Raw genomic sequence first — 12,906 nt, 5'->3', positions numbered from 1 at the left:
CACAAAATACACAGTCAATCCACTTTACAATATATTCTGTGAAGCGCTTTGAAACGTCTCAACAATGTGATAAGGCGCTATAACCATGCAAGAATTGTTATATAATATTATAATCTTGAAAGGACAGGATTTCAACCTAGGACCTTCTGGATCTAAGTCTAGTCCTCAGCTTATTGAAGGGATGCCCTGTGTGTGGGGGGAGGGGGTGGTGGCAATGACCGGAGGTGGGTAGGGGGAACCCTGGTGCGAGGAGGCATGTTTCGGAGGAATGCTCTGGGGGGTATGTGTGGGACTCCAGACCAGGGGAATGTGTGGGGAATGCCGGGGTGGGAGGTATTGGTGGGGGGTGCCTGGGGGCTAAAAGTATTGGGGAGATACCCAGCAAGTGAGTCTCAGCATCATGAAGTAATATAAAGCAAATTATGTTCATCATTTATTATGTTATTAATATAAATCTGCACACACTTTAATTTGACATACCCTCATGGGGGAGGATGCACATTACATTCTTTACATGTGTGTTTCAGCACTGCTACAAACTTAAGCTGGAAATAAATCCTACCACAGAACAAACAAAATCTTATGTGAACCCCAAAAAGTATGTCAGTGATCAGAAACAAAGCCCTGTGTGTGTGTCAGTCAAACACATTGATGCTGGTGAGAAGGAGGGATCAGGAGACATCAGATCATAGTCTTTGAGCTTGTGTCCTGGCAAGGAAAGCGAGCTCCTGTTTGCATTTACATGCGGTATTAAAAACAAGACAGTGGGTGACCCTCAAGCACTGAGCGGCTGCTCTGAGCTAGGTCCGGTACGCGGAGTTCATCCACTGTCGTCGTGAGTTCTGTATGGCAGGATCCATGTTCACGTACTCGCTGCTCTGCTCCTCTGAGGCCTTCATCATCTGCTCAAGAAATAAAAGATGATAAAAAATGAATACGTTCATGTGGTCCCCAGTAACACAGCGTCCCCCAGTAACACAGTGTCCCCCAGAACACAGCGTCCCCCAGAAACACAGCGTCCCCCAGAAACACAGCGTCCCCCAGAAACACAGCGTCCCCCAGAAACACAGCGTCCCCCAGAAACACAGCGTCCCCCAGAAACACAGCGTCCCCCAGAAACACAGCGTCCCCCAGAAACACAGCGTCCCCCAGAAACACAGCGTCCCCCAGAAACACAGCGTCCCCCAGTAACACAGCGTCTCCCAGTAACACAGCGTCCCCAGTAACACAGCGTCCCCCAGTAACACAGCGTCCCCCAGTAACACAGCGTCCCCCAGTAACACAGCGTCCCCCAGTAACACAGCGTCCGCCAGTAACACAGCGTCCGCCAGTAACACAGCGTCCGCCAGTAACACAGCGTCCGCCAGTAACACAGCGTCCGCCAGTAACACAGCGTCCGCCAGTAACACAGCGTCCGCCAGTAACACAGCGTCCGCCAGTAACACAGCGTCCGCCAGTAACACAGCGTCCGCCAGTAACACAGCGTCCCCCAGTAACAACAACAACAAGATTGCATTTATTGAGCGCATTTCACGTCGGGAGGACGTCCCAAGGCGCTGGACAGTTGGGTCGGGACCCGAGCAGGGGGGAAATGGTCAGGGTGAGAGGAGGGAAGGGAGGGAGCGAGGAGGGGGTAGAGAGTCGAGAGGGGAGCTGAAGGCACAGTTGAAGAGAAAGGTCTTGAGACCGGCCTTGAAGGAGGAAAGGGAGGAGGCGGCGAAGGCACTGGGGGATGAGTTCCAGAGCCTCGGGGCTGAGAGGCTGAAGGCCCGGCCACCGATGGTAGGGCGGTTAGGGCGGCGGATGTGGAGCAGACCGAAGCCAGAGGAACGGAGGGTACGGGCAGGTAGGTAGGGGGATAGTAGGTCGGAGAGGTAGGAGGGAGCAAGGCCGTGAATGGCCTTGTAGGTGAGGATGAGGATCTTGAATTCTTGAATTGTAACACAGCGTCTCCCAGTAACACAGCGTCTCCCAGTAACACAGCGTCCCCCAGTAACACAGCGTCTCCCAGTGACACAGCGTCTCCCAGTAACACAGCGTCCCCCAGTAACACAGCGTCTCCCAGTAACACAGCCTCTCCCAGTAACACAGCCTCTCCCAGTAACACAGCCTCTCCCAGTAACACAGCCTCTCCCAGTAACACAGCCTCTCCCAGTAACACAGCATCTCCCAGTAACACAGCATCTCCCAGTAACACAGCATCTCCCAGTCACAGAGGAATCTTGTATCCTGTGGTTTCATGCTTCTTGGCCAATAGCTCAACCCCCTTCCCACCCCAATTTTCTTTGAACCTGGCTCAGTTCTCATTCTCATCTCCACGTCAAAAGATTATAGGTTCACACCCATGTTGGGACCTGAGCTCACAATCTAGGCTGACGTTTGGTTGCAGCACTTAGGGGAACATTGCATTTTCAGAGGTGCCGTCCTTCAGATGAGACATTAAAACTAAGGTCTCATCTGCCTGGTCTTCTGGTAGACATTAAACATCCCCATGAATGGATGTCAAACGTTTCCATGACACTATTATTAATGGTAATAATAATCCTTGCATTTATTATAGTCAAGCCTGTTCAAGCAACTTCTTCCATTCAGCAACCACCCACTGTGGTTCTGGACAGCTCGGTTCGCACACAAACAATCCCTTACTCAGAGGCCACACTTATATAAAGGCTACTTTGGCCCAGTCCATGAGTGGTTGTTGAAGACCGGTTTGACTGCAGTGTCTTTCTCGGGAATTTGCTCTAAAGTGTAGAGTCTATATTTTGTGAACAGTATTCCAACAGAAAAGTCTTGGCCAACAACCCACCAGATAAATTGAAAATTATTCATCTCATGGATCTGGGACCTTGCAGTGAGCAAAACAGCTGCCTTGTCTGCTGAGAAGAAATTGTCACTACACTTGACAGTGATGCTTTCTGAGATGATGAGAGGTTATAAAATGCATGTTTACTTCGGTTGCTGAAAAACAGAGTCTGAGGAAGGAGACAAAGCAGAAAGCTACAGGAAAGAGGATAGCAGTCTCAAAGAGTAGTGGAGGGCCCCATTGTGAAGGTGGAGAGAGCGACGGAGGGAGAGCATTCGAGTCAAGCTCACGTGTACTTGCCTGCCATTGGACTTACTTCCACTGCTGCCCAGTCCATTTAGCTACAGGGAGCTCATCGGAATTGTGCAGCAGCACACGGTTCATGTCGACAGCTTCCCTCGTCCAGAAAGTACAGGTGGAAGCACCGAGAGACTGAACCCAGAGGGAAAACGGCGTTAAATAAAGGAACAAAAATATAAGAGGAGAATAGACAGACAGAGCAGGCCAGAGCTGATTAAGCCACGAAAGAAGGGAAGAGCGTGAAAGATAAATAAAGGAAAAAGTGGAAATAACTGCAGAGAAAAGTGCTGAGGATTGACCTAAGTGGCTCTCTGCTTGTCTGAGATGGACGATGAACCTATCAGCTTTGCAAAGTTTACTTCAGGAATCTCTTTGCATGTCGCACTTGCACATTTGTGTGACTGAAAATAGATTGGTCCCTCATGGGAGCTATTTGGTGAAGGAATTGATTTCTGAGGGGTATGAGAGGTCAGCATGATATTCCTTTACTTTCGAAATGACCAGCTGGACTGCGATGATCATTTCCTCACAAGATCTGTTCAGGCAAGGAAGGCCCTTTGGCCCATCTGATCTCAACCGTCCATGAATACCAACCGATGATAAAGCACTATATCAAATGCAAGGATTATTATTATCTGATCTCATCCTTCCAGAATATCCAGCCTATCATTCTCCCATCATAGCACCAAATTGTTTTTTTCAAATGCATCCAATTATCTTTCCTGCTAACCTGTTCCATTTGTTAATTAATCTCTGGGTAAAGAAAAACTTCCTGGTGTCTGTTCCGAAATTGCCCCCAACTCTAAACTGATATCCGCTTGTTCTTGGTGTGTCCTAAAGTTTTGTACTGGGTTTACTTTTTCAGTCCCATTTAAAATGTTATACACCTTCCGGTTCGTGTTGGCTTTCTTGTGCAGGATCCTGTTTGGCTTCACCCTTTGCTGTTCATGTCTGTTGGACCATTTTTAGAAAAGGGGTGTGGGGTACCTTGTGATGGAAGGGTTTGGGGTACTTACACAGTGAGCACAGGTGATGACGATGCTGTACAACAGGAAGACGAGCAGTAGCACCAGTACAATGACAGTAGCCTGAGTGAACTCATTGCAGTTCCCGGGCTCTGAAACAAACAGAGGGAAGAAAGGTCAGCACAGGTGAGAGCATCCACCAATCTCAACACCCCCGCCCACCACCCCACACATTTCTCTCTCCCTCTCCTTCCCCCAGCAATTCACAATTACCACCTGGCCAACACAATCTACACAATCTCTCCCGCAGCACCCACCACCACCCCGCCAACTCGAACCACAGAATCTCCACACACCCTCACCAACACAATCCCCCACCCCCTATCCCTGTAAACACAATCAGCTCCATATGAAAGGAGCTCTCAACACTGAGAGAACTCAGAAGTGAAGCAGAAGTGGAGCCAGATTTGTAGCAGGAACCCACTGCTACACATGGTTACATCTCTACAATCTCATCCTGTTTTGTCTTTCAGAGCAGTGAGATCACCACATCAGCCACACTGAACTGACAAACATTACCTTCTCTTTGATGTGGGCTTGAATTAAAAACTGCTCAGCATGATCCAGTTTTAAACAAAGACTTTCAGAATATCTTTAGCGAGGTAGAGAGAACGTGTGTGTGTGAAAGAGACAGAGAAAAAAGTTGCACACCGGAATCCTCAGATCAGGTTTGACCACAAATACAGTCACTTCACATTACAGTAAATCCCAAGAAGCTCTTACAGACGTTCTCCTGATGTGAAAGGCACTAAATATAAATTGCATTGTATTGCAGTTACTACACTACACAGTAAATTCTACAAAGCATTTTAAGACATTATTCTTATATTGTATCCTGTCATCTGTCACATCTCCCTGTAAGTATAAAAACAATCCTTCCATTTGATGCAGTGCCTCTCACATCATTGAACATCTTCAAGTACTTAAACTGCAGTGACTGTATTTGTCAGGACACCGGGAGAAACTCTCTTCTTTTTTTGATTGGGGCTCGTGGGAGCTTTACTGTCCACCCTAACAGGCAGACGGACCTTGTTTTACCGTTTCACCTGAAGTACAGTTTTCCTTGCAATAATCCTCTTTAGCTTGGATATAGAAGACCGTGCCATTGCCGATGCTGTTGATGATGGGCGGTGGGTGCATCTTCGTCACTTTGCAGTAATACATGTTCGTGTCCAACATGTTCAGGCCACTCAGGGTTATTGAGACTTTGTCCGCACTGGGCTTGCCCAGGCAATGAAAGGTCTGATTCTTCTCAAAGGGCAACATGCTGGAGTTGAAGGATGCAACACAGACCTCTGCCTCCTTTACGATTCTTCCTTTATAAATGGTTATCCTGAACTCCTCGCTCAAGGTCCCTGTGAAGATGTAGCCGCACACCATAGTGATTGTCCCGGTACTGTCCGAGCTATTTGCCATTAAAAACTTTGGCTGAGTCACTTTCAGTTCTGAAAAAAAGAGGCAACAAGTTATTGTTATTTTATCCTCGTCTCTCTGCCCGGTTGACTCCCGTTCACTACCCCCAGTCTCTATCACGGTGTCTGTGCACTGGGCCACTAAGATAATCATAATAATGCTTGCATTGATATAGTCAACTATAATATATATAGTAAAATCTAGTCAAAACAATAATAAATTGTTCATTTTCAATCCACGACTGTTTGTGGGACACTGCTGTACGCAATCGGCTGCCGCGTTTTGCCCACAAATATACGGTCAATTCACTTTACACCATATTCTGTGAAGCACTTTGAGATGTCTAGAAGACGTGAAAAGCGCTATATCAAATGCAAGGATTATTATTATTATAACAGTGTCATGGGATTTTTAACATCCACCTGAAAAGCAGAGGGGACTTACATTTTTACTGAAAGATGGCACCTCAGCATTGCATTGGACTATGTGAGTTCAAGTCCCGATATGGGATTTGAGCCCACAATCTAAATTCTGACTCAGAGGGGAGAGTGTTACCACTGAGCCATGCTGATAACAATCCAAAGGATTTAGGTTTGAATCCCGATCAGTGCTGAGTTAACGGATCTCAGCCGAAGCAGCACTGGGTGTTTGGGTGCACTCGTTCCATAGGCCTTACAGAATCCTGCTCCAATCCTGAGGTGAGCTGGACTGACCCAGATCAGAAATGCAACGTGCAATGGCTCTCCAAACAGTGCGCAGCTGTGTTGCTTGAGTGACACACATAAAACCAGAGCCCACTTGTGTCTCAGCATTACACACTGTGGATTTAAGTGTAGGAGAGTGAAGAGCAAAGAGACAAAGAAAGGGATACAAAGGAGAGAGAAGAGACCTCTCTTTTTCTCTCACTCTCTCAAACTCTGATCTGCACAGATTGGGCACAGAGACTGTGAAAGACACCTCAAAGTGGGGAACACGTATTCTCCCAGTTTTTTGGTCAACTGAGTATCTGACATGTGTGGAAGCCCAACACGGTGCCAAAGAATATCCATACCAGACAGAGAGTTCCACATATGCATGCCATCTGCATGTAGAAATTTCCCTGTGTCTGGAATGGAATGCGCACTCTCACTCCAGGGAGGGATGCATTCTGCTTACCTAATTCTGAAGAGTATTAGTCGGAGGTTGGTGAGAGCCAAGCTTTTCTCCATAACTCCTAATACCTTGACTCCCTCCATCTCCACCTCCACCTATACTCACCTTAAGACCTCCCTCTTCGGCCCCCTCACCCATCCCCCAGCTCTCTCCCACTCTCTCTGCAGCTCCGGCTTAAGCTCCCAGTCAGTTGTGTTAAGCATTTTGACACGTCTTCCCGACGCTGATGCCACTGCAAAACGTTGTAAAGCCATGAGATTTCCAATTGATATTAGCATTAATTCCCTGAATGAATTACAGAGCCTCAAGGCTGAAGCTCAGAGCAGACCCACACAACCAATCACACAACCCAACACACAATGTCCACCAGCCCACCAAACTTCGGGCATATTACTGAGTTGAATGTCTTAAAATAATAGTCCTTGCATTTGATACAGCCTTTTTCAGCAGAAAGGCATCTCAAAGTGCTTCACAGAGTTTACTTTAAAGTGCAGTGACGAACCCAGCTGCCAATTTACACACAGCCTTGTCCACACCTACACCCTTGAACCGAATGGCCAATTTTATCTGGCGGGAAAGGTGGGGGGATGTTGTCCACAACACTGCACTAAACTCCCTTTTCTTTCCAAGAGAAATTCCAAGTGGAATCTTTAACGTCCACTTGAACAACCAGACGGGACCTCAGTTTAACGTCTCGTCCAAAGCACCGCATTGCTGCACCCCCAGCAATGCTTTGGAGCATCAGCCTTGAACTGTGAGTTGACAATGCTAAAGTGGAGGCTTGAATGCTCAACGTTCTGACTGAGAGGTGAGAGTGCGGCTAACTGAGTCAGGCTGGCTCCTGATGTGTTAGACTTGGTGCAAACTCTAACCTGACCGACGACTGCGCATAACTCACGAACAAGGAGAGGAGATAAAACCTCGTGTTACCTTCCATCTTTATTGCCATCAGGAGCCAGGCTGACCAGATCGCCAGGCTGACAATGTATCTCCTCATGTTGCTGTTGCTGCTTCTCCCAAGGCCCAGACTGAATCTGAACAATGCACAGTGCTCTTCTTAAATGAGCTAGAGGTGTGCGTATGGGGCGGGGGTGTGGGGGCGCAGGGGAAACAGGATGTGGAGTTTGTGTGGCAAGATATGACAGTGCCAGATGGTTTAGGAGGCTGCAACCAAGATTTAATTACAAGTTATTGTTCATCGGATAAAGGCACTGCCTGATGGGAACTTGCACGATAGAAAGCTCCCAGCTTTGACTCTATGCTGTGCCTTGCTGATGTAAACCGGCCAGTGGTTGGTGTGGGTCGGGTAGTGTCGGGTTGTTGATGGTGGTGGCTTGGCTTCAATAGACCACTGTGCCCCCGGAAAAGCAGTTAGGCTCCTCGTTCCTGATTCCCATTCAGAGCCATCCCACGCCCGCTCAGTTGTAACGCACTCTGCAAACTGAGATTAACTGAAAACTGAGATTAAAATGGCAATGACCAGCAATCTAACCTGGACACCCTCCTTGACTGTTTCACACCGGCTGTGTTAGCAGCTGAGCAGTGGGAGGAGACTCCGCCAGAGAGAGTTGGTGTCCAGAGAAAGCTGACTTAACACAACAAAAAGCAACAACAAATTGTATTTATATTGCACCTTTCATGTCAGGGGGACATCCCAAGACATTGGACAGTTGAGGGTTTGCACCCAAGGTGTGGATTGGATTCAGGAGGGGTCTGGGCCAAAGGATGTTAGGGTGGAAAGATGACTGAAGGCACAGTCAAAGAGGAAGGTCTTGAGAATACATTGAAGGACGCAAGGGAAGAGGCAAAGTGAATAATGCAGCTCATTAGTGCTTGTGGTAAGTGCAGGCAAGACTCTGATCCTGGAAGAGGTGGGTTAGTCTAGCCCAGTTCTTGGTGAATTTGAGCAGTGATACAGCCCTTTGTCACCAGGCGCTGGTTTTATCATTGCATCGATAATAATAATCTTTGCATTTGATATAACCCCTTTTCACATCGCCCAGATGTCTCTAAGTGCTTCACAGGATATACTGTAAAACAGATTGACTGTGTACTTTGTGAGCGAAATGCGGCAGTCAGTCTCCCAAACAGCCATGGAGTGAGTGACCAAATTTTCATTTGAGGGATTATTGGCCGGAACACCAGTAGAGAGAAATTCCCTTCTCTTTTCGAATATTGCCGTGGGATCTTTAACAAACCTGAACAAACAGACGGGACCTCGATTTAACATCTCATCCAAAGGATGGCACCTCTGACAACGCAACACACTCTGAAGCACTGCATTGAGTGTCAGCCTATTTAATTGTTAACTACTAGCAGTTGTTGTCCATTGACTGTACCGCTAGAAGCGACGCTGAGCAGTTTGTATTCTGCAGAAGCCCACTGTGAGGCCTGGGGTTTAATACGTTCCCCATGAAATTTACAACGCAGTAAATTTACAGAAGAGTGTCATTCGATCCACCGGGTCTAGACAAACGTCCAGGAACAAAACTGCCAAGATTATTCAACCACAAACGTGTTGTGGTTTTATTGAGACAATTCAGTATTGATTGAAACCATTTACCAGCCCTCATTAGATTCATTTCTATTTAGTTCAAAATGCTGGTTACGCTTCCTACTCAAAGGGACAGTACCTAATGTGACTCTAATGGAATTTCCATCCATGTAATGCTAAATATATCTATAACCTTGATTAGACCACATTTGGAGCACTGTGTGCAGTTCTGCAGTCTCCATATTACAGTAAAGATATTGTAGCACTACATTAGAGAGAGCTCAGTGTAGATTTACAAGGGTGTTACCAGGGATGTGTGGATACAGCTATCAAGAAAGACTGGATTGGGTTGGAGCTTTTCTCTCCAGAGTTGAGATGATTGAGAGGGAACTTAAGAAGAGGGGTTTACAATTATGAAAGGAATTGATAAGGTGGATGTTGATGGGTTGTTTGCCCTGCTTGTCCTGTCCACACTGGAACCTTCCCCCATGTATGTTACACCTCCAGATTCTGACGATCAGGACCACAGTGTACACCAGAACAGTAGGGAGAGTGGTGAGGAGGACAGACCAGAGAAACACCTCGTCCCACTCGTTCCCTGAAAGAGAAACTGTTCAGTATGAAGCTGAGGAAAGTCATAGCACAAAGTAACACGGTGATAATATTTTGCCCAACTGGTCCATGCCAGTGTTTATACTTACACAAACCTTCACCCCTCCTGTACCCTCCTATTCCCTTCTCACTCATGTGTGCCTGCCTCTTAAACAAATTAATGCTATTTGCTTCGACCATAATTTTCGAAGGTGAGTTCCACTTAGTCATTGTCCTCTGAGTGAAGGGATTCCCCCTAACCTCCTTATTTCTTCGGATGAGATGTTAAACTGAGGCCCCATCAGCCTGTTCAGAAGGATGTTAAAGATCCTGTGGCACTATTCAAAAAGAGAAGGGAGTTTCTCCCGGTGTCATGGCCAACAATCCCCCCAAATAAATTGGTCACTCACTCCATGGCTGTTTGCGGGATATTGCTTGCAGGATGTCACATTCGCCACAAAATACAGAGTCAATCCTCTTTACAGTATATCCTGTGAAACACTTTGAGATGTCTTTGATAAGGCACTATACCAAATACAAGGATTTTTATTATTAACCACTTCCAGTGATTACATACTGCATGGATGCCCTCTCATTTTGGACTTGTTTTTGTGTAAGGAGAAGTGCATTTAGGTGTCAGCCTAGCTCTCGGCAGCTCTCTCGCCTCCGAGCCAGAGGACCCTGAGTCCAAGCCCCACAGGAGTGTGGGAAGAAGACAACAACAACAACAAATTGCATTTATAGTGCCTTTCCCGTTGGGAGGATGTCCCAAGGCAATGAACACTTACAGATTTGCACCTGAGCTGTTGTGATCAGAGAGGGGTGGAGGGAAGGGGGTGAAGGAAAGCGATAACTGAAGGCATTTTCGAAAAGGAAGGTCTTGGTATGGGCCTTGAAGGAGGCAAGGGATTGTGCAAGGCGGAAGGGCTCAGGGAGAGAGTTCCAGAGGCTGTTGGCAGAAAGGCTTAAAGCCCAACCATCAATGGTGGAGTGGGCAGGGCGGGGAATGTGAGGCAGGCCAGTGCTTACAGAGTGAAGGGAGCAGACAGGTGGGTAAACTTTTAATAGGTCGCGGAGGTAAGATGGATCAAGATGGTAGAGGGCTTTAAAGGTAAAACCACTCACACACAGCAGTGTGCAGGTACTGCTTTGTGCTGGTAAACCACACGGTATTTGTGCTGCTCCAACATTATGCACTTTAGGGTCCCCAATGCAATGGCTTCTGCAAACCTGCATCTGTGTTATCCATATATGGGGAAAGCAGGTGCGAATGTGGAAGGAGGGACTGCACTCTGCAAAAACAGCAAACAGCAACTCTGCTACTTCCTCGCTCAGCCCCCTCAACACACTTCTGTGCTGCTCATGAATACTGACTAGGACAACATTTTAAAGGGCCCCTGCCCCTTATAGGTGCTCAAGCCCCTGAATTCCGCCCAGTATTACATCACTCCCACCCTCGCTCGCCTCCACTGGCTCCCCATCCCCCAGAGGATCAAATTCAAGATCCTCATCCTCACCTACAAGGCCACTCACGGCCTTGCACCCTCCTAACTCTCCGACCTACTATCCCCCCACGTACCTGCCCGTACCCTCCGTTCCTCTGGCTCCGGTCTGCTCCACATCCCCCGCCCTAACCGCCCTACCATCGGTGGCCGGGCTTTCAGCCTCTCAGCCCCTAGGCTCTGGAACTCCATCCCCTAGTGCCTTCGCCTTGCTTCCTCCCTTTCCTCCTACAAGGCCGGTCTCATGATCTTTCTCTTCAACCGTGACAACAACAACAACAACAACAACAACAAGATTCCATTTATAAAGCGCCTTTCACGTCAGGAGGACGTCCCAAGGCGCTGCACAGTTGGGTCATGACCCGAGCAGGGGGGAAATGGTCAGGGTGAGGGGAGGGAAGGGATGGAGCGAGGAGGGGGGAAATGGTCAGGGTGAGAGGAGGGAAGGAAGGGAGCGAGGAGGGGGGAAATGGTCAGGGTGAGGGGAGGGAAGGGAGCGAGGAGGGGGAAGAGAGTCGAGAGGGGAGCTGAAGGCTCGGTCAAAGAGACTTCAGCTCCCCTCTCGACTCTCTACCCCCTCCTCGCTCCCTCCCTTCCCTCCCCTCACCTTGACCATTTCCCCCCTGCTCGGCTCCCGACCCAACTGTCCAGCGCCTTGGGATGTCCTCCCGATGTAAAAGGCGCTCTATAAATGCAATCTTGCTGTTGTTGTTGTTGTAGTATTAGCCTGTCTTTAACAGTTTAAACTGGTCCAGAATTGTGTATAAGTCTTCAACGCAGCCTTAATTTAGAAGTCGGTTCTCCGCAGTTCTTAAAAAGAACCAGCTTCCAAGTCAAGATTGAATTGAAGAGTTTTACACAATTCTGCGCAAACCTGGATTTTTAAAGGCAAAATGGTCTCCCGACTAGGACTAGGTGGAACTTCAAGCCTCAAACCTCCTCAGTTCTCAACACCTGAGTTTTATTTACAGAGGGAAGAATCTCAGACTCCGGTCTCACCAAATAACCTGGCCTGCTCCAGTATGAGAGCCCCATTGAGCTCTATATGCTTATAGACTGTGACAAAACTGAAATATTCTCTGTTTGCAAGCCAGAATCTCACACTCCTGCCTCCAAAGTACTGTATAGATGTCTTTGCCCTGTTGGACCAACCCCCTCCTGAGGTCAACTGATTTATTGCAGCACATTGATCAGTGTGTCTGGTTTCTCTGTAATGTCCCGTTCCCTTCAAGTCAACAATTCACAAACTGCTGGTCCCACTGGTGGACAGTTAAGAAACTGCTGCTCCCTCCAGTGGATACATAACTAACTGCTGCTCCCTGTGGTGGCTGCTCACTAACCTCAGCAAGTCGTACAGAGAACTGACAGTCTCAGATAGAAATGTTTAAGGAATGCCAAAAAATTGAGGCTCTTTTGAGACATTCTCGACATTATTGAGACTGTATTAGTTCCAGGGCTGTACTAATAATCCTTGCATTTGATATCGCACCTTGCAAGTAGAGAGGACGTCTGAAAGCGCTTCACAGGATTTAACCTAAAGTGGATTGACTGTGTATTTTGTTGGCGAACACAGCAGCCTATTTGTGCACAACAATTTCCCGCAAATAGCCATGAGGTGAATGACCA

At 47.6% G+C, this 12,906-nt stretch overlaps 1 protein-coding gene across 5 annotated transcripts; it reads right to left on the bottom strand.

Moving 5' to 3' along the window:
- Positions 1 to 423: 423 nt before the first annotated feature.
- Positions 424 to 7,755, bottom strand: cd28 (CD28 molecule). 5 transcript variants are annotated; one of them, XM_007890603.1, is made up of 5 exons: positions 7,624 to 7,755; positions 5,157 to 5,573; positions 4,120 to 4,220; positions 3,120 to 3,235; positions 839 to 902 (listed from the first exon to the last, which is right to left on the bottom strand). In XM_007890603.1, the coding sequence occupies exons 1-5, from the start codon at positions 7,688 to 7,690 to the stop codon at positions 899 to 901; spliced, it is 705 nt and encodes a 234-aa protein (XP_007888794.1). In that variant the 5' UTR covers positions 7,691 to 7,755; the 3' UTR covers positions 839 to 898.
- Between the last annotated feature and the right edge of the window lie 5,151 nt (positions 7,756 to 12,906).

Source organism: Callorhinchus milii, unplaced genomic scaffold, assembly GCF_018977255.1.
Source record: "Callorhinchus milii isolate IMCB2004 unplaced genomic scaffold, IMCB_Cmil_1.0 Scaffold6, whole genome shotgun sequence".
NCBI classification, from domain to species: Eukaryota; Metazoa; Chordata; class Chondrichthyes; order Chimaeriformes; family Callorhinchidae; genus Callorhinchus; species Callorhinchus milii.
This window is presented reverse-complemented; position numbering and strand designations above follow the sequence as displayed.

What these genes read in the sequence shown, in the direction of transcription:
- cd28 (XM_007890603.1), bottom strand. Translation starts at nt 7,690, where the DNA reads ATGAGGAGATACATTGTCAGCCTGGCGATCTGGTCAGCCTGGCTCCTG. An exon ending in AGGTGAAACGGTAAAACAAG is followed by an intron (nt 4,221 to 5,156) that starts GTCCGTCTGCCT and finishes TGTTTGTTTCAG; the next exon opens with AGCCCGGGAACTGCAATGAG. An exon ending in TCATCACCTGTGCTCACTGT is followed by an intron (nt 3,236 to 4,119) that starts GTAAGTACCCCA and finishes CTCTGGGTTCAG; the next exon opens with TCTCTCGGTGCTTCCACCTG.